At 41.1% G+C, this 27,682-nt stretch overlaps 1 protein-coding gene across 1 annotated transcript; it reads right to left on the bottom strand.

Annotated features, from left to right (window-relative positions):
- Positions 1–20,793: 20,793 nt before the first annotated feature.
- Positions 20,794–27,615, bottom strand: LOC101475687 (transmembrane protein 182). Its single transcript, XM_004562598.5, has 5 exons — positions 27,345–27,615; positions 25,086–25,182; positions 24,870–24,998; positions 24,648–24,785; positions 20,794–22,640 (listed from the first exon to the last, which is right to left on the bottom strand). The coding sequence occupies exons 1-5, from the start codon at positions 27,513–27,515 to the stop codon at positions 22,372–22,374; spliced, it is 804 nt and encodes a 267-aa protein (XP_004562655.1). The 5' UTR covers positions 27,516–27,615; the 3' UTR covers positions 20,794–22,371.
- Between the last annotated feature and the right edge of the window lie 67 nt (positions 27,616–27,682).

Genomic DNA, 27,682 nt, shown 5'->3' with positions numbered 1-27,682 from the left:
GCACGCATCTAGAATGACATTAAAAAACAAGAATTGGGTAGATGAATTTTCTCTATTCTATACGGGGTCAAAGGTATACATAGGTTCAAACATATGCATAAACCTCCATTAATATTTGGTTAAATGTCCCCTAGCAAGTTGTACCTCAGACAGATACTTTTGGTAGACATCAAAAGTGCCGTATTTGACCACTCTTCTGAGCAGAACTGGAAGAGTAAGAAGTAGAAATAGAAAAGTCTGTGTCTGTGTTCAAATTCAAGAAGTAGCAGTAAAAATTTGCCAAAAAAAATAAATCAGAAAATACTCAACAAAGGTGCAGATAGCTGAAAATTCTACTTAAGTACAGTAAGTATATGCACTTCATTGCTTTCCATGTCTGCCAAGAACCAATTGACGTGGAAGTCAACTCAAAGGGGGGAAACTCAAAGGATATTTGAAAATTGGATGAAAATTCAATGAGATACAATGTTTTTAAGGGAAGATTGTTAGGGTCCCTGGGTCGTCGACCCAGTGTTTTGTGTTTTTGGTTCTTTGATTTTGTTATTTCATTATATTCTAGCTTTGCTTTACGGGTTTTAGGATCATTCTTAGTTAAGGTTCTCTGGGTGGGGTTTGGTTAGAGTTTTAGTGTTCTGGTTTTCTGTCTGTGTAATCCTTAGTTGCTGTCTCCCCTGTCTGCCCTGGTCCCACGTCTCTGTTCCCTCTGTTGTAGTGACTGCATGTGAGTCTGTGTCTTTTGTTCAGTCTCTGTTATGTTTCCTGTTTTACTTTGAAAGTCCATGTCTCATGTTAATGTGTCTGGTTTTGCTTCCTTTGTCTCGTTAGGCCTGATTTGCCCCAGCTGTGTTTCCCTCCTGTTACTCATTCCCTGATTGCTCCCTCTGTGTATTTAAGCCCTGTGTTTCTCTGTGTCCGTGTTGCGAGCGACCGTTTATTTTGCTGTGTGTTTTGTCAGTCTGCCGGTGTTAGTTTATTTGGATTTTTTTTCAGTTATGTTTGAGTTCAACATTAAAGCTGTTTCGGTTTAAGTTTGTCTCTGGAGTCTGCACCTTGGGTCCTATTCCTGTCTGCACACAGCCATCACTTAACAAAGATAGTTCCTTCCTCGACAAACATTACTCCTAAAATGACTGGTGTCAGCGAAGCACATGATTCAAGCTAAGGAGTTTGGTTCCATTGCTAAATATGGTTTCTACACTTTAGTAGTAGAACTAAAGCGCTATGTTAGCACTTCATTCATTTTGCAAATTAGACAGAGAGATACTTTATCGATCCCACAACCAAAATTTTTGAAAATCAAAATAGCAGGCAGTGGTCCAAATCAGTGGAAAATTTTGTTTTATGGCATGGGATTCAAATTGGTGAGGAAATGCGTGCCACATCTAAGCCAAACATTTGTTGCTACCTGGGAAGGAACTGCTCCATCCTTCTTGTTAGCTCTGAGTTACCATGAAGTCATATTTTGTTGGGGATCTCACCCCACCTGTAGCCACGCTCAGCTCCAGTGAATTTCTTGCCCGGGCCTGCAGCCAGTATCACAGCATCCTCAAATCAGCATCGTCTTGGCATAGGAGTGACAGCAAACCTCTCGCCTCTGAGGTTTGCATACAGAAGAAGGGCTTATCCTCTTAACAAATGAACCTGGAACCTAAAATCAGAGGAACACAGGAGGGATCATTGCTGCACTGCACGGCTCTCCCCCCCTCCCTTCCTCTCCCTCTCCGTCAGAGAGGGATTATCCTTTTCACTTAGTGCGAACGCCGCTAATTTCTCCTGCCAGGTTCAACTCCCAGAATGCACCAGGGAGACTGGCTGTCTATGCTTCTTTTCTTCCTTTCTCTTCTCTCCTCGTTGCCATCTCTCTGTCTTTTACTCCTTCTATCCACACCTGGCTCCATGACTTGTTTTATCTCTCTGCTGGTGGGAACACAAACCCCAGTGTTTCTTTCACCTCATCCTCTTCTTTGATGGTGTTTTACAAATTCACTTGGCAGACTACGGCACCGTATTCCTGGGACTCAAGGCTTCACGCATGTGCCTAAAAACAAGATTAAAGGTGCATACTTCTCATAAAACAGGTGTTGTCAGCATCTAACAGGTTGAATTTTCTTTTCTTTTTCCCTTTTTTTCACATGATGCAACAGCAGGGTTTTGTATTCAGTATCGATGTGACTGAGCCGAGGCTTTTGTTCACAGAAGCGTTCACTCATTTTACTTCTCTAAAGGTAAGGAGGTGACAGGTTAAATGAAAGTAATCTATGTTTTAAAGCTGCATTAGCCAAGAAAGTATACCTTTCCCTGAACATACTTACTAAAAAATATATATATAATAATCACATTTTAACTAAATAAAATATCTGGAGACTAAGTCCCCATATGCAGCTCACAACATTTACTACTGTAAAACACGTTTGGTTTAGGCAAGGGTGCAGCAAGGGTCCACAGTTAGTTACACTATCCTCAGATGGGCCCACCTGCCTACTCAGGTAACAAGAATGCCCTGTATGTGTTGTTTCTGAGCACACAGTTCTTTGGACAAAAGACAAGGACTTACAGTAATGTCCAACTACTGGACAGATCTGATTTAAAGCTATTCAGGTGTATGAGTATAGTGAGGTATCCTCAAGCCCCAGGAGTCTGGATTGCCAATGAGGTACCAGATGGGCCTCTACAGCCTGTGTGCCTGGGGCTTTGGTTTGTTTCTAACATCCAGACTGTGTTGTGGTCTCACCCGGACAACGCACCTGGAGTTAATTCTTGGCAATCAACGGAGGGTATTTATGGCCAGCTTCCCTTTCACCTCACCGCCAGTTCGTCAACCCACCTAAGCTGGTAACAGGCTCAAACTCCAGCTCAAGATCCAAGTTCTTGTATGCTTACCTTGTTTTCCTTGCTCCTAGCTCCATCAGTCCACTACACCACGACACCACTACTAAGAGTCACCTTTTGGACTCTGGTTACAAACCCCCAAAAGATTTTCAGCTGCATTCCAGGGAGTATTACCTAGCACACTAACCTGCCTGCCCTCCTGCCACCACCACCCACGCAGAGTTCTGGAAATCTCAGGTCAGACCTTCTTAACACTCCTCTGCCAGTCACTCGGACCTCTGCCTCCCCCTCCAAGCCTCAGTGTCCTCCTGTCCAAGTGAGCCACTCCATCTCAGTATTCACTAGAATCTCTGGTCCAACCCATTCACCCACTAACACCTGTTCTCTCTCTCTCTGCACGCCGCGAGCACCATGCAACCAGTCACCGCTTATGTAATGTACCTCGGGCTGCCACGCTAGAATTCTCTACCTTATATTGTATTGTGTATCAAGTCAAGTTTCTAGGTTTTGTATTATATTATGTGTCATGTAACGCCAAGGTTCTAGGTTTGGTTCTCCTTGTCTGCTCTGTGTCGTTGTAAATAAAAGCTTCTTAGTTCAACTGTTCTGCCTCCGCACTTCATCCTGCACTCGAGTCCAGTTCTGGTACAGGCCTCTGGCCCCCAGTCTAAATCATACATGTTCGTTAAATATTGGTAGAACATCTCAGAGGTAGCAGTTTCCAAGTCTCAGATTACGTTTTAGAGCCTGGTAGTTTTAGGACTGGTCCTACACTGCTATCCCACACTCCAATCACTAACCAGGTGAGCATCCAAGACTGTAGCATGGCACAGCTGCTAATGGTTAACTCTTTCCTGACCCATCTGCCTATGCTGTCTCTGTGTTGGGTGTCAGATGATGGGCAGCATCTGATCTATAGTTTCCATCCTTCTGATGTGATTTAATCTGCTGGTTTACAAAAATATACACACAATTTTATAGTTATTCTACATTTTCCTAAATATGAATCCTAAAGAACAGTAAATGTGCAACATTTGTGATTACACACACTTTATAATTGCAAATCAAACTGACCCATTTACCTCAGATACCCTTCTATATCTCGTTCAGGACTGCGTGCGCTGATCTTTCCAGACAGTAGAAACAAATGACTAATACACGTGTTTTGTTTGAATATATCCAACTGTTGACATGTAGTACTACTCCTCAGGTCCACCAGTCTGCAGATCGAAGCATCCTTGGGTAAGATACCGAACCCGAAGTTGCCCTTGAAGCATCCATCAAAGTGTGAATATACAGTGCCAGTCCATTTAAATACATACTTTTCCAATCAGTCTAACGGACATAATTTAAGAGATCATACTAGATGGCTTGTACTGCATGCATTCACCTAGCAAGTTGGTCTAGCCAAACAGATTGAGAAACTCTGCACTAACACCTCTAAAGCAATCAAATTAACACATTACATGATGTTAATTTAACTTTTAAAAGGTGTTAAAACTGATTAACCTGGATCATGGTGACTAGCTCTGTCTTCTCCAGTCTTTCTGTCAAGTTAAACTGCTGGTTGTGAGATTAAATGTCATTTTTTCCTAATTTAGCCCACGTAACATTTTAATTATTGTAATTTTTTCTGTAATTATTGCTGTAAGTAAATTTTCACTTTAACCCTCCAGAGTAATTCAAACAGCAGAGATTATATCTGACCAAACCAAATATCCCATCAACCTGAAGGCACTGTGGGGAAATTACATTACTGCTTTGGAAACCAGGGACACGCCATCCATCTTACCCCAACCATATGCAAGTCTCCCAGTTGGTATGTATATGAGTGGGCTGATTTGGTCTTCTCACACATACAGGCTCTGCCATATATAGTTAATCATAAAAAAAAAACCCAGTGTGCATGCTCACAGTGCAGGTTTATGCCTTTTCGTCACCTGTATTTGTATCCTCTGTGTGTTTACTCAGCACATCATGTTAGTCTCTCACCTCTGGCTAATTCTCACACCCTGCTGATGAATTCCATAGCGGTGCACGCCGGGTTGTAAATCGCATAAGCCAGAGAATAAATACAGGCAGTTTCATGGTTTTCATGCTCGCTCAGCAAGTTTTATTTGAAAGCAAAAGCCATGGTGAACACATGCAGGAAAAATAGATTTGAAAACCCTCACAGAGCACGTGGTAGTCTTTTGTGCTGTTACTTGACCTGGAATTTTAGATTAGCCATCAAAGTGGGAAAAGATGTTGTTGCTTTACCACCCAATCACATTTGACCTAAAAGATATGATTTGATGAAAGTTCATTCCTCAAGGGCATCCAGCCAGAATGCAAAGAAAACAGCCGTCAGTGATTTTGCAGTGGGTTAATTTTCCTTTAAATCATCAACAGTAGCTTAACTTAACAAAGGAAGACTCACATGGGCTGCTAAACTGTGAAAGAGAAAACAGGGTTGTCTTTGAGTCATTAACTTAGAAGGGTAAAAAGTTTTTTTTTTAGAAAATCAGAAGAATAAAGGAAACTCACCTTAGCTGCAGTTCTTATATAATGTGCTCCAGGTGAGTTCAGTTAAGGGACAAAGAAACCCAGGAACCAGTCAGCGATGAGAAAACCTTGAAACAAATTGAGGTAAAGATCGCGAGCTGCGGGAGAGCGAGTAAAGGGTTAATAAAAGTAAGAATTTTTACTATATTAAACTTAAAAAATTAAAAGAAAATAAAGAAAGTTGGAGCGATGTAATCTGCTTTTCTATTTTAATCTAGAAGTTTCAAAATTTAGGAAAACAAAAAATAATAATAAAAACGTTGGCCAACATCTGTATAGGATTAGGGTTATATCGCCCACCTGTTGTTTGGATATGCTCTTGACATTTTTTATTTTTTTCTTAGTTTTCATGGAGACAAATTAATGTGAACAAAAAACTATCCCTGCTTTATAAAATACACGTGTAACCTAATAGGATTTATCCTAATCTTTGACACCAATTGGATATAAAACTTCAACTATGTGTCAAAAAATGTTATTTTGGTAAATAAGTCTGTGGTCCATGAATAAAAATGAAGTGACTGTTTGAAAAAAGTTAATCTGCTCATATAGCAAAAGTCATACATATCATCTTTTTTATCAATAATGATATGCAATAACTAACAACATAAAATGCAGATTTAATGCAGACTCTCCTTTATGAGTTTGCAAATTTATGAAAGGAAAAACACAAAAAGAAAGGAGTTTATTGCATTACAAGAACTAACCTTTAAATGTCAGATGAAATAAGACCTCACTGTAACAACAGACACTACTGATGTAAACAAATACAGTCCAGTAAATTTAATCCAAGACAAGCAGGAAAATGATTACTTTTAAACTTTAGGGGTAACAGAAAGTATGCACATTTTCACATGTGTATCAGCTTTCCAGAAAGGACCAGATATTGGCAGCAAAAGAAAAGTTAACTAACTTTCCTGTGGCTAAGCGTTGTTGCTTTTGCCATTGTTAGCTGCTGTTAGCCTCCGCTAGCTGTTAGCTGGCATTAGTCAAACCTTCTTTGAAGTGGACATAACATTATTACTCATACTGTAAGCAAATAAACTGGTATACAATCAGAGAATGTAATCAATTTTTTTACCAGAGGGAAAGTGTGATTTATTTATTTTTTTCGGACAGCTAACATTAGCTTGCCTAATGCTAGCTTATAATCATCAATAATCATCAATTGTTGTCGGCTCTTGTCAGCTGTCTGGAGGCCATGTCTAATCAACTAAAAATAAGTAATAACTCTTGTATGTATTGTTAATTGTTTACTTACAAGTTCATGAGAGTGTATCAATGTGTTGAAAAATATAATTACATACTATTCTCTGTATATTTATAAGTACAGTATAATTTCTTCTGTTGAATAATGTAAAAAAAAAAATTGACTGCACTTTTAAATCAATCAATCAATCAATCAATCTTTATTTATAAAGCACTTTTCATACAGAGAAAATGTAGCACAAAGTGCTTTACATAGTTAAAAGCAGCCCACCCCACCCTCCAACTCACTCCCCACACTCTCAATACACATATATCCCCCCACCCACACACACATACACACACGCGCACACTTAAAGAGTAAAAATTGGGCTGGGCTCGCATGAGCCAAGTGAGGAAACACTATAACAGGGAGCCGTCTGCACCGGGAGCCGGTCACAGACCGCAGCCTCCAGGCTGGGCACACAGCAGGAGGGAGGCAAAGGAGCCCCCCAGCCAGGCTGAGAGGACCCCAGAGACCCAGCAGCCACGGTCAATAACAGCCCCGGTGCAGAGAGCGCCCTCCGAGGAAACACTGGAGATATGACGCAATACGATATATACAGGGTAAAATGATAAAATAAATAAGAACAGGATACAATATAAATATAAATATAAATAGAGTAAGAAGATTAAAAAACGAATAAGAATAAAATCAAACAAATATTAGGTAAAGTCTAAATTAATAATAGAATAACAGGATAGAATAAATAAGCATAAAATAAATAAACGCTAAGTAAAAGCTAAATTAAAAAGGTGGGTCTTGAGCCTGTTCTTAAAAACATGTACGTTCTCTGCGGCCCTGAGCTCCTCCGGCAGGCTGTTCCACAGACGAGGACCATACCACTGAAAAGCTGCCTCTCCGTGAGTATGTGTCCTGACTTTAGGGACAATCAAAAGGCCAGTACCAGAGGACCTCAGGGTCCGCGAGGGTTCGTATGGTAAAAGCAGATCTGAGAGATAAGAAGGCCCAAGACCATTAAGACATTTAAAAACCAATAAAAGAACTTTAAAATCGATCCTGAAACACACGGGGAGCCAGTGCAGCAATTCTAAAACCGGTGTAATGTGGGCCCGCCCTCTGGTCTTCGTCAGCACACGAGCTGCCGAGTTTTGCAAGAGTTGTAAAGTTGAAATATTCTTCTTAGGAAGACCAGAGAGCAGGGCATTACAGTAATCAATGCGACTGGTAATAAAAGCATGCATCAGCATCTCCGTGTTGGCCCGAGAGAGAATAGGGCGGACTCTGGCTATATTTTTTAGATGATAAAATCCAATTTTAGTTACATGTTTAATATGTGGGATAAAACCAAGCTCAGAGTCAAAAATAACACCCAGGTTTTTCACTTGTAGCGAAGGACATAGTGAAAATGCCTCTAATTTAGGCAAGAGTTTCTCTCTCTGAGCCTCAGGACCGACAATTAAAACTTCAGTTTTGTCCTGGTTAAGTTGTAAAAAGTTTTCTGCCATCCAAGATCTTATATCCAAGATACAGTTAAAAAGGGCATCCATTTGTCTGGTGTCATCAGGAGACACGGAGATGTACAGCTGCGTGTCATCAGCGTAACTGTGGAAGTTCACTCCATGCCTCCTGATGACACCGCCGAGAGGGAGCATATACAAATTAAAAAGTACAGGGCCTAGAACCGACCCTTGAGGCACACCACATGTCATTTTATGGATCTTAGAGGAGCATGTATCCATACTCACCATAAAAGTTCTGTCAGAGAGATAGGAAGTGAACCAGCTGTGTACAGCACCAGAGAGGCCCACCATGTGTAAAGAGTGTTCCTGTTTGAGAAATAAAATTATCTGCAATTATGTGACTCTAATTAACTGATGTAAGGTTTATTCCTGAGTCAAAATGGTCCTTTGCGGCTTACTATGCACTGCATGGACTAAAGGCTTTAAGTCTTTGTTACTTAACAGATGTCTATGGGTGTTTATTTTAACCTTACCTTATTGTTATTTGATGAAGAAATTTTATTTTAGATCTGAGTGAATTTAATTACATTAAAGCTAAAATTGGTTTAAAAATATTTTGATGAAGGTAGTAGTTGTTTGGAAGAAACTCCTTGTTTTTATATCATAGGTTTTATAATTAACCTATGAAAAGTCCACATAAACATTTTAGTGACTTCATTTGTGATGTAAAATCAAGGGATTTTTTTTCTTTCAAAGTTTTACATCAGATAACAACAAATTTAACATTTTCTTTAATCTGTCTTACCCCTGACTCCCACCTACCACCTCAAAAACCTTCCACTACCCACCCCACCTCACCCCGTCTCTTTGTAAACCTCAGTACGTGACGGTATTCTGCCGTTATCCCGTCTCCCTGGCTCACCGCGGTGGCTGCTGCTGCTGAGCTGTTTGTTTAGGAATCTGGGCCCGAAAATTGTATTCCATCGACCATGCTCGCTATCAACACACAATTATCTGGGTTAATCATGTGGAACTGTGGCAAATTCACCTGGGGCTCAGGAACTAATGACATTCGCGTCTGGCCCTGCTTTAGTGAAATGGCCCCAGCACCTGCAGCAGGAACACGGAGATTGCCAAAGAAAATTTGGTCTCATTTCGTCGTCCTCTACGCCGCCCCCCGCTCCCACCGATCCAAACCCACCCCCCCTCTCACCTTTTCTGCCTCCCTTCCCCCTTTCCAATCTCTCTGCCTCTCTCCCCATTTCTTCTGCCTTGAATTTGTTAATCCTTCAGGTTTCCTCCTCTGCACCTCTTTCTTTTTGTTTCTCCTGCACCTTCTTCTCCGGTCAAGAGAGGGACAAACAGAATCCCCAAGTCCCGCGCAACCAATCGCGATGGCGAGGCAAACGTCAGTCTTCACGCCTCTTGTGTAATCACTATACTTTTCCGGCTTCGCTACCTGCGTAACACCTGAACAGTAGATGGTGGAAAGTGAGGAGGTGATACAGAAGATGATATGTCGTGATTTTGGTTCCGGACAGACAGCGACTTGCGTTCGCGCTGTATAATTAAGAAAGTGATTGAGTGCAGTCAGCAGGGTGTTGATGCTCTTTCTCCATCACACTTTCTCCCCCTCGCTCTCTTTGTCTTTCTATCACACACACTCAATCATACACACCACGGAGTCATTTCCACCAACTTAGAGGAAGTAGAGGAACTCAATGCTCGTAATTATACATCAATACAAACATATGTTTCCCAATCACAGATGCCATCCATGTGTGAAATGGGTGTCACACTGTTGGAGGTCTCATTATTTGTGAAGTGTGCGCCTCAATACTTTGGATACCACCCACACTGGTCACAGTGACTGTTATATACCTCCTCCGATCATCTCAAACAGGGCTTTTGCATGCCGAGCATACTGTACGTCAGATTGTGTTTCCAGAAATCCTTATTTGATACGAGGTACGAAACAAATCCTTCCTCTCTCGGGGAAAGCTGTGGTCAGTATAGTTCCACCGTAGATGAGGTGTTAGCTGGGTTTTATTTGCACCTTATGCACTCTTCAGTTGTTTTTTGGCAAGAAATAAATGACTACTGTTGTGTTGCACAGAGCTCGCGTCACTGCCCATTGCAGTCATGTTTTAAGGCCTGACTCAAAAATCCCTTCGGTTTTAACGAGGTTCCAGATTCAACCATTAGTGGCATTCATTCATTAAAATCCCAGAGGGTATGGGCAAAACTACAATTACTGTGTCTAAAAGTGAGGTCCCTGCCATTTCTTTATATACTAAGCATGTCTTTAATACAACTCATTTACACACAGGAAGCCTTGAGTATTGTCCACGGCAAGATATAATATAGTCACGGCCCCACTCGAGGTGCCATTAAATGCTTCAGGTGTTATACAAACAAATTACCACACAGGTCATGAATAATGGAGTTCTGGTGTGAAAGCTGTTAAAAGATCTGATCTCAGTTGGTGTTTGGCCTTCACCTGAAAACTTGGTACCGTTCCCATTGGAGTGAAGAGTCAAACACTTTGTTTGAGAAATCTTAAGCTGCAGTCAAACCAACCAAGAGCTTAGCTTTCAAACATGGTTACCCCTGTGAAACATAGCCTGAGACTTCTCTGTATCACAGTCAACCCTGTCCCAGCTTCTGTCTGCACCATCTCTGCTGAAGAGTGTGATAAGTTCCTAAGATCATTTATTGAAAAGCTAGAAAACATGAAGCAGCTTCCAGGGGCCTTTAGCTAGGCCTCCTTTCCTACTTACCTCTATCCCTAAGGACACTTCAGGGCCAAGCGCAGCAGTGGGTGACCAAGAGGAAAGGGACGAGGAAGAAAATGAGGAGGGACTCAGCCATCTACAAGAGGTGGGCAAAGGGATGAGCTGGTAGACCTCATCAGAGATGACATGAGACAGCAAAGGGAAGCTGAGGGCAGCGCAGGAGAGCAGTGAAAGGATTACAGTTTTTCTTAACGCGTATGAATGAGTGACCTCTTCCAGGAACTGTTTGTTTAAACTTCCATAGTTTAAAGAAACAGGAATTCTCTGGCAGTGTTGCTGGATCTGATGGAATGGAGTACAATAGAATAGCCTTTTATTGTCATTTCATATGTACAACAAAAGTGTGGACAACAAAAATGTGGAAGTTACTGAAGCAAGATATGTCTTCTGTTTGGTGAGTGGAGCTTCACACAGGGTGGTCTGCAGAGAGTGCTTTGGGATGCTGCTTCCCACTGTCTGCTGAATCGACCATTAACAGGGTTATTTAGAAATATGCAAACATTGAAGGTACAAAATGCTACTGCTATAGTTTAGTACTTGTAACAGTTTAAATCAAAGCATTATTCAGATTCTTACGCTTAAGTTAAACATATTAATAAGTGTAAATTAGCTTTTTTCATCAACTCAAAAATGAGAGCCTGTTATCAGCTTTGTGACATTTTTCCAGCCACTCTATGCACACAGACAAGCTAAAAGGTCAAATATATTAAAAAATTAGAAAATGTTCTACTGTATTTTAAATCTGAGAGATATTTAGTTTACATAGCTATTAAGTAAATGGGTACATTTGATCTCTGGTCATTGAGTTGCTGAAATTACCTGTAAAACTAGTTAAACTTAACATGTAATATCTAAAAGCTTGTAGATGAAACTAAATTATTTTACTGGGACATGGTTATCTCTCAGCCTGAGATGCAAATCACGTCGGTGACGAAGGTACAGAAGCTCTGGTTGCATTTTTACACCTTACAGCTGTGTGTTTCAGGCTGTCACTGTTGCTAGTTGATTGAAGATACGCTGAGGTAAGGCCAGGAATAGCTGGTTACGCAAATCTGTTCAATTTCACAACCGCTCACGTCCGGCCTTTGTGGTTTTCGAAGACCCGGGTAGGTCAGGTCTTTCAAAGGATGTAGCCCCTGAATTTGGACACTGCAGTGGAGAGGGCTCAGTTATGCAACGTGCAGGGTGTCTTGAATCTGTGCAGGGTCTGTGCATGAGTATCTAGGTAATAGTTAGCTAACCATTTGACCTTGATCTCACTGTTAGCGCCCAAGGTCAAAGTAAACCATTTAGGTCACGAACAGAGCTTTACAACAAACTTTTTTATTTTTTCAATACGACACCTTACATCACATCACAATGACACCAAAGCAGGCCATCGTCACCATATTGTAATAAAAACACAATAAAACATCAAAGTTTTAGTGTCGCCTGTCCTTTGGGGGGAGTTGGGCTCTCTATACACTCTTGTTTATAGAACTTGTGTCACTTTAAAGTTATTCTGGTGAGTTTTTCTCTCTTCAACAGAAAGGCACTAACAATTTTTTCCACGTCTGTACATGATTCACAAACAGCATTTGCTGGACTCATTGTTTTCCCCAGTTTTATAAAATCGCTGTCTGCACTTGTGCACGGATGTGTCTGCACACAGAAATATATTCAGGGATTGTGCGGCTAATTGAAAAATGTTCACCAAAAATAATCAAATTTAAAGCTTAAGTCTGCATTCGAGCCCACATAAGCGGCAACAAGAGGAAACACACACACACGCTCAGAAACTCAGGGAGCTCGTCTTGTTGCTCTGGAGTCCGTGACACGGTTTAACCGTCTCACAGGATCCATAAAACGCCCCCGAAGGCTTCATATAATCTCCCCTTTTTTCCTGCTTAATAGGAGATAATACAAGTGCGCACCCCGATGAATCAATATGCAACAGCAGCTTTAGTTTGTTAATTAATACCAGTGTCGGAAATAGATTTGTGATTTGGCAGGGCAGGTCTGATATGACTCTGGTCTCCCCTCTCTCCCTCACCCTGTTCTACTCTGCATCCACATCCCATTGAACTAATCTCGTTCTTTTTTTCTTCTTTTTTTTCAATAGCGCTAATTCTTTGACTAAAGCCTGTTATCTCATTAAAGGCCCCGCGATGGGATTCGATGGCATCCTGACATCTGTATTCATTCCCCTCGAAATTAGTCCTGACACAAATTTAATGAAAAAACACTCCGAACAGTGGAGATTAGACGGCATGCCAAGCATCACAGAATAGATTGGGGAGAAAAAAAATCATCTGCTTAGTTTTGGTGACATTTTTGGAAGGATGGATTAGCGCTGGTCTTAAATAAGAGACTGTTTTTTGACTTAGGTCTGCTGGGTCTACCTGTTCATGGCTCGTTTTGTGCTTTTTACACCTAATCTATAAGTCGGATTGAGACTTGGAGGGATGTGGTGATGTTCCTGATGGTCTTCAGAGGTAACTTGAGCTTTCTATAGTAAGAAAGAGTGAGTCAAGACAAAAAGGAGCTCCCCTGGTACTCAGTAGATAAACCTAATGCTCAACAAAACCAGAGGTTGCACGGCAAGTGGATTCCCTTCCTATTCCCAGTTGGCTACCACCTTACGTTGCACCTCCTCCTCTTCGTCTCCAGCTCCTCCCTTGTTCCACCCTCGTCAGTCGCGGCACTGATAATTCTCTCTGTTTGCTAAAAACCAGAGATGAAAGCGTTCACGGATGAAAGAAACTTGGATTTAATCTTTCTCGCCGTCTTCTGCTCCCTCTTCCAGTGCACAGAGCTGATCACTTTCTTTGGAAAAGGGTGAGGGAACGAGGGAGAGGCGAAGAGAGAGGGGAGGCAGAATAAGTGGGAACAAGGGGGAGAAAACATGGACAAGTAGGTAAAGCCTATTTGGAGCCAAGAGGCACGGCTGTGGGTGCTAGTTCAATAGAAGCATTTTGCCTCTCCAAATGTACACACACTGACCTGATGAAATAGCGGCCTGGAGAGGCCACAGATAAAGAAAAGCCATCATTTCCTCCTGTGCCTCATTTGGCCCTCACCACGATAAGGCTCAGGGATATCTATAGTCACAAGGTAAGAGGCCTGTCATAAAGAAGAGATAAAGGGAGTGCAAAACAGACTGTGGGGAGCTGAGGGAAGACGGGCAGAGAGGAAGAAGGGGGGTACAGTGTGCACAGGCTGCAGGAGGGATATTCACCCAATATATGAAATGAGATGGAATTAACTGCTCAAAGTCAATCCACCTGTCACCTGGTCGGTTGTACTCAAGGATCTGAGCTTAGAAAAATAAAATCCACGGACCCCACAGAGAGCTATGTGTAGTTCTTCTTTGCGTTACATCTAGCTATAATTGTACTCAGTGTTTACGTTTGCAGTGTAAGTCCACACACTTTGCTACTTCAGCTTTTATGGGAACAGACCTGCTGCTAAAACCATAGTTTAGCCTGGCACAGGGGTGTGAAACCTAAGGCCCGGGGGCCAGAATCAGCCTGGCAAAGACTCCAATCTGCCCTCTGAATGTTTAACTGTATTTTTGCAAGTTTTACAGCATGACAGTCATGACTTTCTTATTTCTTCTTTTTATGCATATTTGTCACACCTACATGTAATTACAAAAGTAATTACCAGCTGCGCTTTAGAGCAGTTGGCCCATATACGATTCCAAACAGACTCATGAAAAAAACCACGTGTGTTTTGTCTTCTTAATGCAGGAAGGCACTATAGCTGTGCAAAGGTCTGCACGGGCTAGCAACTAGTCGTAAAAAGAACGCCAGTGCTCCTTTTTCTCACACTGCACCTTCTTCCTGTATTTATGTTTGTTGCTCCCGCCCCAGACACACCTGGCCAATGAGCAGACTGAATGTTCTCACATGGTTTGTAGTGACGCATTTTGGTTCACTTGGATTTTTTCTCTGTGCAAAAACAAACCAAACCAATGGAAAAAAGCTACAAATTTACAAATTCATCAACTGATGAATGAACAGAGTAAACAACCTACAGGTGGGAAAACACCCTAAAATTGAGGTGTAATTCAGGAAACACAGAAAAGAAAACCACTCTGTTCATGGTATGTAATAAATATAACACCGGTGTAATTCCCAGAGTTCCTGGGTAACATCTCCATTTCTCATTGGATCAAATCTCAAAGTCTAGGTGATTTTTGTCCTGATAATATGTCGTTGTATGGGTCCACTGTGTGTCAACAATTTAATGTTGGATGTTACCCCCCATTAGTCGTACAGCCGTTTATCCGGTGGACAAGGTTGCTGGAAGATTTTGCAATGCAGCTGCAAAGCTGTGAGAATTTCCTCACTGTACCCAGAGACTTGGGGAATACAGCACCAGGCCACAGACCTCATTATCCACCACTGACTTGCCTGAATAAATGAAATGGAGGGCAGAAAAAGGGAAAAAAAATCTGAAAGGTAAGGTGAGACACTGAAAGCACAGATGTAAGAAAAAGAATCACCTGTGACTCAAAAGAAAAGATCAAGATAAAAATATAAAAGGGAGGTAGAGAAGCTTTTCTTCTTTGCCCTTACACCTGCACACCATATTCTGTCATCACAGGAGTTATTAAACCATTTTCTTCTTTCCCATAATTGCTCATTTAGATCATTGCCTGCAGTAATTTGACTGAATGTGAAGTGTCTGGTAAAGGTTACACAACTTCTGGTTGTATTCGCAAATTAAATTTTCAATATTTCTTTTGTAATCGGAGCTTTAAGGCCACGCAGAATGACACATCTGAGCCCAGATGCTATCCTTTTTTTTTAGATTTAAATGTTGATTTGCTGTAAGAGCGCATCACTAGCCCGAGGCCGCCAGCTTCCTCTCCCAGGAGCGGAGCACGGCGGTGGTGTGTGGGGGTGTTGGATTTTATAACCTGCAGCTCCCCAGCCCACCATCGCCAGCCAGTGCAAAGAGAGCCCATATGGAAGCCGAGCGTGGCTCCGGCCAGCTCGGGCTCATATGTATGGAAAACATGAAGTCTGGAGAGGGAAGTCACATGGGGTCGTGAGGCAGCCCGAGGTCCTGGTGCAGGTTAGAAGGTCTTGGTTCGGGAGACGAGGCTAATTTCTTCTACTTGGCTGAGCAAAGGCCTGAATAATTGCGCCCCCTGGGTTGGCCTCTGGGTAATGTGGAGGTAGAGCAGAGTGTACCAACGTGCAAAGCAAACAGGGGGAGGTTCGGGGAAGGCGGGGGATCAGACGAAAGGCCGTGTCCTGCTTTTAAAGGATGCTCATTATATTTGTTATGTTGTGAAAGCAGCAAAAGAAAAAAAAACTCTATACATCATTATTTCAGCTTCTCACTGCAGAGGGTGCTTGATTCAGTGGCATTATATACATACATTAACCCAAGCCTGCCTTTTTGATCATTGGCACTGTATTCGAGCATCATCAGAAACAAAACCACATGCCAAGATGTTATTTTAGTCTCTCAGGACTAAAAATAGGACTTGCTCCTATTTTTTTAATGTTATCCACAACCCTACAAAATCTAGTCACTGACATCTTATGCTAACTTAATCTTCGGAATAGGGATTAAAAGGCCATGAAGAATCTGGAAAAATGCAATGTGACAGTATTTTCGAGGCCTGGAGAAGTTTTGGAAAAACCTAAGATAAACCATGAGGTTCAGATAAACTAAAGTGAAAAAACGCTTGTCAGATTTAATAAGAGCTGCATCAGTTTGAACCACCAAACTCAGATATCTGGAAGAATTAGCAGAGGATGGTTTCTATCCATTGACCTCTGGGTTATGGACCCACCCCAGATGGGACTCAAACCCACAATCCCTGGCCTAGGAGGCCAGTCCCTTATCTTTTAGGCTACTGGGGCCGCACATCATGTGTCATATATATCAACCATCATATATATCACATATATGTGGCGTGGTTGTTGCTCTGAGTATTTCAGAAACTGCTGATCTGCTGGGATTTTCCCACACAACCAATCCAACAGGGTATCTTTTGCATGTGGTGAAACAGGAGTTTCTCTTCAGCTGACAAATCTGCAGCAACTGTGTAATGCTATCATGTCAACATGGACCAACATGGACCAAAATCTCTCAGGAATGTTTCTAGCAACTTGTTGAAGAACTAAAGGAGATCAGAAGGGAAAAAGGGATGCAGCCCAGTACTAGAAATGGCGTTACCAGTGAGTGCATATAGAGACAACTTGCGTTAACGAGAGAAAGCTGGCTATCTAAAAGCCCTAGCAGAGGATGGTTTCAACCTCTGGGTTATGGGCCCAGCACGCTTCCGCTGCGCCACTGCTGGAAATCACCTCAGATGGGACTCGAACCCATGATCCCTGGTTTAGGAGGCCAGTGCCTTATCCATTAGTCCAGCGGTCCCCAACGTTTTTTGCACCACGGACCGGTTTATGCCCAACAATATTTTCACGGACCGGCCTTTAAGGTGTCGCGGATAAATACAAGAAATAAAACTAGTACCGGTACCAAAAAAAAGAAGATTTATTCATAACACACGTGAAAAGACCCAGGAAAACCGAGCTAAAGATAACAAAATAACGCTGAAAACCGATAAAAACCCTGAAAACCATACATTTCACACCTGAGCCTCAACTGTCGCGGCCCGGTACCAAACGACTCATGGACCGGTACCGGTCTGAGGCCCGGGGGTTGGGGACCGCTGCATTAGGCCACTGGGCATACATAGCTAACCGGTTTAAATCATCTCAGACTTCTTGACCATGACACTGAGTTCATTGTACTGAAATGGCCTCCACAACGAGACAAATCTGCAGCACGTGTGTGATGCTAACATCTCAACATGGACCAAAATTTCCAGCACCTTGTTGTTGAATCTGCAATGAAGAAATTAAGCAGCTCTTTAATTAGAAGGGCTCCAACCCAGCAAAGGTGTACCTAATGAAGTTGCTGGTTGGTGCATCACGTGAACTCTGATAATGGTAATGTAAGCAGGGCTAGCATAGCTAACTTTAGGCTATTGCTGGTATAAGGGCTTTGGTTTTGCAGCTAAATCTCTTCCTGTTAAAATGGAGTTTTTCCTTCCCACTGTCGCCAAGTGCTTGCTCATAGGGGGTCGTTTGATGTCTCCTTATTTTGTCTAGCAATCAAAGTTGCTTGATTGCTGGAGTTTTCTCTCTATTATTGCAGTGTCGTTACCTTATAATATAAAGTGCCCTGAGGCGACTATATAAAGGTAAATTTCTGATGTATTCATTGAGTTTAGAGAGACCTTTCCTAGAAACCACAGAGGTTAATAAAAATATAAAGGAACATGAATGGGAGGACAAAAGGGACTGGTTAAGGGGCACTTTAATGGTTGATGTGTTGGTCATAAAGATTTTTACAGGGGCTTGGGGCATGCTGACAGTTTTCTCCTAAATGATAGAAGAAAATCATCATTCCAGCAGTGGAGCTGAAAAGGGAGAAGTCAAAACAGGAAACAAAGCAGCCACCTCTCTTTGTGCCATCTGGAAAATGGCACAGAAATTGCTGGAAAATGCTGGTAAAGACTGACCTGCCCCAGCAGTTGGGATGCCAGTTTTGGCACCCTTCCATTCACAAGGACAACAGAAGCAAGAAAAAACTGCTAGTTAAAGCTGATAAATGATGGTTAATCTATCAACCTTTGCACAATCTTTCTTTATTTTTATGAAACAATGTTTTTACGAGGGTGTAAAATAAATGCCTTGGGTTGCTTTTCTTTGCGGTAAGCTCCTTTAAGCAGACAGCTCTGTCCACTGCAAAAGTGTGATGTCGCAACTTAAAGGACTCCTGGCAGTGGCGACGAGTGCATGCATGTTCCCAAAAGCACTCCTGGATCGAGTAATGAATCTGCCATAATCTCTATGACCAAGTGCTGTGACTGGATCTCCTCGCATTTATTAGAAAGTAAAGATCAACCCTGGGCTACGACGAGGAGGTGACAGAGATGTTTGGTGACAGCTGGGGGAATGAACGTGACATGCTCAGGTGTAATTATGCTCACCTAGTTCACAGCGGAGATTAAGAAGAGAAGGGACGGATAAGAGCAGGAGCGTGAGACGTGAACGAATAATGAAAGACTCGTTTTCGTCACTGTATCATCTCGAGGTCTCACTTCTGTTTGCCTTTTCCAATTATAAAAGGTGTGACTGTGGGCCTCCACCCCCTCCTCCTCCTTGTGATATAATGTTAGTAATACTTAATTTCAAGGGAAGGAAAAAATAATAATTCTTTTGTTTGTGAGAGAAAATTGAATGAGTTGACTTAATTATCACTTACAAATTTCACTCCTGCTTCCCTCCCTTAGCAAACCTAATCTGATGTGTGCACTGCGACTCTGCATTTCACTGCCATGTTGTCGGACATCATCGTAAGGAATCTACTAGGGGGATAAAAGTGATTTTAATGAGGTGATGCAACGCTTCCAAACGCTATCCTGAGCCGACTCTGCCCTCTAGTGGCTGCCAGACGTCTTTACATGAAGGCCAAAGCAGCCCTCCTATCAGAAAATGGATTATGACAGTCTAATTTATTATTATCCCCATCCCTCTGACCCAGCATTTCAGATCTTCAGCCTGATGTCCTCATGACAGGCAGCCACAGTCACACTCAATCTACTCACTGCTTCCACGCACCCTGAAGCGGCCTTCCTCTCTTCAACTTTTGTCAAACTTGATTTATCAATTATAATAAAGGCAGAGTGAGAGCGGGGAAGCATTAATCACAATGGGATCTGTTAAATAGATTAGAAAAATCATTTGCAATGACTAACTTTATCCTCACTGATGGAAGCTTTTCTGTGTTTTGGTCCTTTTGACATCGCTGTACGGTTGGAGTGACTTCCTGTCAAGCATTGCTTGCCTCTGATTTTACTCTTAAATCATACTAATCCTGATGTGATCCATCCAGATCTTTATATTTGCTAGAAATAATAATCAAGTACTAGTGAACAAGTAACCAGGTACTGGATAGAAAATCACACAGTGGAGCACTATCAGCCTCCCCAGAGCCCGGACCTCAACATTATCGAAGCAGTGTGGGATCATGTTGACAGAGAACAGAACAAAAGGCAGAAACATCCAAAGAAGAGCTTTGAATGTCCTTCAAGAAGCCTGGAGAACTATTCCTGAAGACGACTTAATGAGAGAGTTCAGACTGTGCTGAAAAATAAATATCGAATTTCAAGCTTGTTAGAATTGTACAAACTGTTTTTGCCTTATATATTGTATTTATATGTATGTTTGTACGTGTTTCAACAAATCACTGCACCTTTTCCCTGCAGAAATCTTCTTTTCAGTCTATGGAGGCATGAAGCGCTGCATTGATTTTGCACTCAGTGATCGAAGCTCCTCTAACGCCAGCACATCTCTGTATCTTTTGCAGCTTTTTGTACCAAACCTTTCCTTACAGTCACCTTCCCAAACAGCCAGCCTTTTCAGCAAGGACTTCCTAAGCTTACCCTCCGAGGATGAGTGTCATCTGGACACCTGTCACGTCAGCAATCTTCCCCATGATGCATGCTGCATGTATTTATCTAGACCGAGAGATGCACAGTATTTATAAGTCACAGAATATTCTTATAATTTTCAATACATTTGTTTAATTAAATTCTTTTAGTTATAGGTCATAAAATGGAAAAATGCTTGAAGAATTACATTATTTTTCTAATGAGTCTAGAATTTATTTCAGTTTCCTAAATAACTGTTTGAAAACATCAAGCTTTTTGAGAATATAGTTTTTTATTTAGAAGAATTATATTACTCACTGGGGGAAAAAAAGTTACTTTCTTGCGACAGAGTAAAAACTGTGGCTTTAAACTGTCAACAGATGAAATCTGAACTCTCTGGTCGTCATTTATATGCACATATGCTCGATTACTATCCGTATGCTGTGTCAATGCAATGAAATCTTTGAGTAGAAGTAGAGAAAAAACGAACCTTTACAAACAGCAAAATGCAGTAAATGTAAAGTTACAGTAGTTTATTGACTGGAGTAAAATGTCGAACATGAAACTGAACAAATATTTGAGTAAGCAAACTGATTTTAACCCCGTACGCGCCCGTTGGTACATTGGTTTCAGTTTGGTGACCGCAAAAATTCCCATCACAGGTCCGTGCAGCTTTAACCTACGAGGTCGACTCTACTTTTATGGATCACCAAGTCCCGTCATGTACATCACAGTAATGGCAAAGTCCCTTTGTTTCTGTCAAATGTCTTAAAACGAGTCTCAACAGCTCAGTTTCCAACCAGCTTTTCTTACATATTAAACTTCTCTGGACTTCCACGTAAGTCCTGCAGTTCCTCTAAATCCTACTATCTTAAGTAACACACGTTAATGACTAACAAACCTGAAAGAGCACAAGGTTTAGGCCTTTAATGTAAATGACGCTTTTTGATGTGTTGAAAATTGTCCTGTATGAACGTTGGTTTGATGCCCTCTCTTAACTTTTTATATTGTGTAATTGTATATTTTTTCAATTACAACAAAAGAATGTATCAACAATGAGGTAAACAGTAATTCAAGCACACGCGATACGATCACGTAAATTAAAACAAAAACAAAATAAATCTCTAACCAAAACGAGATCAGAGAAAAATATAATGGCATAAACCATTTGACTAGTCAATCAAATGTCACTGTATTAAAAACAAACACACAGTTATTTCTTTTTCCCCACAGCAACAACACAATCAACATTTCCACTTTAAATGAAGTGGCGGCCACCTGAAAAATGAAGCCGACATGACTCAGTGTGAGCTATACTGTTATAATGTTATGATGTAAGCAGACTGTTGTAATGCTCATCTTTACAGTAATTAAACAACAGTCCTGTTGAATGAATTTTCAAATAGGAGCTTGAAGCCTACTCAGGCAGTTGTAGCGATTAGCTTTCTTCGAGGCCTCACGAAGCTCAACATCTCTGTGTTTGTGGTCCTGATGCCTTTTGGATAACTTTAAATCAACTTATCTGATTAATAATGCAGCCTGATTTAGTTTGGGCGAATTAAATTCTGGTATTTCTTTAGTACTAATTAGCAGATATGTGCAGTTTATGAATGCAAGCTTACTAACCAAGGTAATCACTTAGCACTCCAGATATGGTCACTTCTGGCGCCATGATAACATTAGGTCTTCAAAAAGGAAAGTTCAAATGCCAATGCTTGACATCACATTGGTTATGTCCAGCTTTTATATACAGTCTATCATCTGAATGGACTGTAAACTGTATATAAAGGATGGTAACAGCATGAATATCATTGGCCAGGACTCTGTAAGCATTTCTTTAATGCTTACAGTGCTGCTACACACGAGACAACTAAAAAGACTAAAAATCACAGCATTCAGTCGATGGTACAAGACAAAATCAGATTCGTCAGGAGCCTCCTGTGACTGATTTTAAGCCACAAACATTTGTTTTTCTTCTCAAGCATCATCAGCTCCACATCCGCAACTCATCTACACACCAAGCACACGGCATTTCACTCCAGACACGTGGAGCGGTGAACTTTTGAACCAGTCGACTGTCTGTATTCACAGCTCATCTGTCGAAATCTCCGAGATTTTGTCCGTGCTGTCCAGCTCTTTACTCTCGATGCTTCGTCCGACCAGGACGAAGAGGAGGCCGGCCAGTAGGCAGAAGAAGACGGCCACCGGAGCCAGGAAGAACGAGGGGCCGTGCTGGACGCTGAGATGGAAAGACGGGCAGCGAGAGGCTTTCTGGTGGAGGGTAAACTGATCCAGAGTGTCCAGGACCTGGATCCACATCAGATACATCACCACCACGATGAACAGACACACGCCTAACAGACACACGGGAAACAGTGCAGGTCATTCAGCTTCTGATCGATATAAGATATACAGACATAATAACCAGGCTTTACAGGAGAATCAAGAATGTAATGGGAGCAAAAATGCCAGATGACATCTGCAGTTTAAATATTTCTACTCATTTTACAAAACGTCTGTTGCAGCCTTTCTCAGCTGATGTGTTTCTGTTAAATACTGTGTTGTTTGTTTTGTTTTGTCAGCGTGTCATCTACTACACTTTTGTCCTCACTCCGTGGGACACGTGTAAACCTGCAGGACAGGTTTTTACCAGTCAGTGGCACAGCAGGTCGTGTTTTACTGCCTGTTTTGACTGCTCAAAGTAAAACAATAAATCGTGCCGCTTCATAAGTACAAACAATGCAGTCATTGTGAAATGAGACTGTTTTTTCTTCAGTTTTTCCTCTGCGTAGAACAGGAAATTGGAAGCATGCATAAAAACATTTTACATGGCTCACATGTTTGCCAAAGCACGGGAAAGGCTTTCCTCCCTTCTAATTTCTAAATTTTGCGACCTTACCAATATTTTCATACTAATGTTGGCTCGTAACAAAGATTTTTTCCGATTTTTTAACTTGAGTGATCTCTGCAGAAGAGGAAAGGATGTCCTGAGACTAAAGGTATTGATGATTGGTGTTTGGGGTTAGCTGGAACCGCACACTTTCAAATTACATTCTTGAGATAAACGTTTAGCCAAGAGCTTCAGCAAACAAATACACCAAAACAGGGAAACCGTTAAATGTGCAGAAAATAAAACTCCTCAAACACAACCTCCAAACATGTTCTCATTTAAAACTGAGCTACACAGACCTGGAGGCAGTGTTAGCTAACAAATGTGAACCTCTATTAAATGTTACATTATTTCTAGTTTCAGTGATTTCTAGTTAAAATATTTTTATTTTTTGATGCTACTAAAACTAATTTAATACCACTAATACTACTAATCTTACTTTCTACATTAGTTGTAGTGTAGCTGAAAGCATTAAAATCTTTTGAAAATAAAATTGTAAAACATATTTTTCTGAACATGAACAATTTGTGTTTTATGTTTTCTTTTATTCCAAAGCCAAATCTGCACTAGAAACTTTGTGTTTAACATTCATTAATGTTTATAATGATTTTTAGAATTAAGCTACTTTACTTAAAAGGATTAAAAATAAAAGACATGTTTATGTCTTTGAAGTTGTGCAAAATTTTATTTTATTTATAAATTCTTCCGAATCAGCTAATCAAAATTATTGCACGTTATGCAGATTAAATATAATATTTTTTAACAATCCTACATTATTTATCATAGATATGAAAGTACATAAATAGATTTTTAAATTAAAACACATTTTATCCAAACAAGTAAAAAAAAGGTGTTGTTAAAAAACTGAATCCGGTCAGAAAAAGTGGCCTACAGAGGGCAGGGTTTGCCCAGCATACAATAAATTAGGATTATTTTGATCTGTCAGTCATGCAAAGCTACTCAATTAGAGCAGAAGAACACAAATACGGAGGTGGATATGAGCGGTGGAAGCCACTTTAAACAACTTAATGGCTACGTTTGCTGTAGCACTCCTGGCCAGTCATAGAAATCAAAGCCAGAACACTGGCTTCACTGTGTAGTGGTTTGTAGATTCACTGGGGAAGAGAAAGGTCACTGGTTCAATTCTAGCCAGAGACCCATATTCCCTTCAGACTGTGTCAGAAAGCGCATGTGGCGTGGAAAAGATGGCAAAAGTGTACCTGCTGTGATGATCTCTAGTGAATAAGGGATCAGACAAAAATAGTTCTCCTATTTCAGAGACAGATGGACACTGGATAAGAGGACTGTGACCAAAACTGTCATTACAAATGGAGTAAATTATACAATTTCTTCTGTTGGGGGGCAGAAATCTCACAACATACTTTAAAATGTTCTCATGATAGTCTCCTTCTGAAGAAAGCTTCTGAGGATCTGTTTGAGAAGAAGCCTCCAATTCTATATTTAGCCTTACCGCCAAGCAGCTGTAGAGCCCCGCCCACTTTATAGAGCTTGTGGTTGGTCAGTGGGCCGGCACAGATGACAACAAATCCACCGATGATGATCGCCGCCAAACCCATGACGAAGAAGATGGTCCAGCAGATCCTGAAAACTGAGGAAAACACGACAGCCAGTCAGTGCTCAGTGCTGTTTTTACAGTGACAATGTGCCGCTTGTATAACAAAGTGATGCCAACCAGTGGCCGCATTGCGTTCAACAGGCTGTCCAGGAAACTTGTGCGGCTCATCCCACAGCTCTACCGGCTTGTTAGCAGGAAAAGGGAAGAGGAAAGCGACCTCGCACACTTTTGGTAGAGGCTGGTTTGCTGAAGAGGGGGGAAAGGCAGCTGTCACAATTAAAGGTTCACTGTGTTATTTTTGCCATTTATAAAACACGTAATGAAGGTTCTCACAGATCCAAAGGTCCCATATTGAGTAATCGTGAGAAAAGGCCGTGTAGGAGCACCGCCAGAACAGACCCTCATGGAAAATGGTCACACCCTGTGAATTCTGTCGGATCAGAAAACAACATCTGATGAGAGCTGTGGAAATAAACCCTGTTTCTGACCCGTGTTTGGAGCCAATTTTAATGAATACCTCAATGAATTTTACTCCAGAGCCACTCATCTCCCAGGTTTCATTACAAGAATGTGTGGAGAACGAACAAGATCCAAATGCAGTGAGTGCTTTCTGGCAGGGAGATGTTTAAGTTATGGGATACAGCATAAGAGGCAGGTTTACTGTGTCAGGGTAACCAGAGCCTGCTACAGAAAAAGACTGGGGGTCCATCGGCTGCCAGCAAACAGACACATTTGAGGAAGTTTGCACCCAGAGACCCTCCACTGGAGCTCTTCTAGCTTACACTGAAAGAGGATCATGCTCAAAAACATCCTGATGGGATTGGCGGGTTTTTTTTTTATTTGTGTGTCAATTTGATCTTCACAGAGTCTCAAATGAATCTAGAGTGCATGATAATCAAGTTAAAGCAGCCAAAAAGTAGAAGAAGAGAAAGAATACTGAAATTTTAAGCAATGCAAAAACTATCAGGACAAAGGACAAAAGGATATCAGTGCAAGAATAAAAGCCTGATCATCTGAATGCAGATCCATAAAAAAGTGCACATGTGCGGTCTGAAGGGAGTGGTGCAAAAGCCAACTGGGGGAATACTGCAAGTTGGCACACTGAACTTTGTGACCTCATCTTCTCTCATGTGGCCGAGATTTGATTTTCTCTGTCCATTCATTTAAGTCTCAAGTATCACCATCCAGAGACACTATATGTAAATATTCAATTTGTAGGTCTACAGCTACAAAGTGAATTTGGAGACATTTAAAGTCATAGATAACGTATCTGATGCACAATATGTCTATTTTTCAGCCCCTTCTCATGCACAGGGCCTAAAATAACATCGGTTGTTTTGCAAATGTGAAGGGTCAGTGGTGTGAAACATCACCAACTAGCCAGAAATGCAACCCATGGTACACAGTATATAGGACGTGCTGTGGGCTACTCCACAAAAATCAATTAAATTGACTGAATATATATAAAATTTGTCATCATTAAGTTAAACTTTTCTCAACTTTGAGGTGCACAATTGAAGCGATTACCAATGACAGCGAAGAACACAGTTCACATGGGTGTTACAAGGTTACCTAGGCAACAAGAGCCTGCACCCGGTCCACTAGCGGCATGACAGCAACAAAGTGATGTGTAATAAGCAGCCTGACAATGGTGATGAAGGTTACTGTGACAAAATAATGGCATCATGTAACATGTTGACACATTGGTTTGTTATACTTACCCTGTTATACTCCTATTTTAGTATTATTTTGCTCTTTCAGTCTTTTTTGTTACAAAATCATTTTATGTTTGTGTGCAGATTAGAAGTGTAACGCTGTTGCCATATAATCCAAGTACTGGCCTCTGGTCCAGTGATTTCCATGCAGTGGTAAAGGTTTGCCAGGCCCCTCAGCCCAAATCAGCTTTGGGAGAGCTAATGGAAAATCACTAGCATTGCACTAACATTTGTCAACATTTATTTCTTAAAATATAATAAAACATTATACACACTTTTGTCTTTTAAATGGCCTGAAATATGAGAAAAAATAGATTTGTGTTAAAAGATGTAACAATCTTTTGATCTTAGCCATGCAGGAGAAATCTGGCTGGTGCAATCCTATACTGAGTGTTTTTGTTGTTGTTGTTTGTTTATGTTAAACCCATAAAAAAAGGTAGCACTTTGGGCACCAAATATTTTGCATGAATAAAAAAACAAAAATTCCTGTATTCCATTAAAATACAGTTGCAGTAGCTCAAAAAAATTACATTCTTGTGTATTTTTACTTATTTCTTTTATAAATTGATGGTGTTGACTCAAATTTTAGATACAAATTCACAGCATTACGCTATCATTTAAGTTTTATCTAATAAATAAACATATTTTAATGTGGAAAAATCTGCTTTTCATTTTTTTTAAATGACAAATTTTGCGTATTAACAGTTTTCCATGTTATGTTAGTCATTCAGTCTGTTTTTGTAACTTTTATATTTCAAAGCATATTCCTATTTTAAATACGCATGTTAATAAATACATCTTTACTCATAAACTACTGTTTCCCTTTCTTAAAAGGCATCACATAAATCAACTCGTCGCTCCTGCACAGTTCAAATACCTTCACGTTGCTCTTCCCGTCTCTCAGGCTGTGTTCTCCGGGGTTGCTGCAGGACTCTGCAGCCAGCAGCCAGTACTCAGTCCCACAGGAGAGAATCAGGAAGAGAAACCCTGTTGCTCCAAAGAATAGAGCAAAGAAGAGGAGCACCTTCAACCTCAGGCTGGACGACATGTTTAAATCTTTCCAGATTCCTCCGTCTCGGTGCTTCTCTTTCTTACTCTATTAGCATGTCATGTTTAAAAAGTCTGATAGACTCCTAAGAGGCTGGACATGTCGATTACGCATGACACTCTACACAGGGCTTCCCTTTTACTGCTGACCAATCGGGCACAAGAAGG

Source organism: Maylandia zebra, linkage group LG23, assembly GCF_041146795.1.
Source record: "Maylandia zebra isolate NMK-2024a linkage group LG23, Mzebra_GT3a, whole genome shotgun sequence".
In the NCBI taxonomy this organism is placed as follows: Eukaryota; Metazoa; Chordata; class Actinopteri; order Cichliformes; family Cichlidae; genus Maylandia; species Maylandia zebra.
This window is presented reverse-complemented; position numbering and strand designations above follow the sequence as displayed.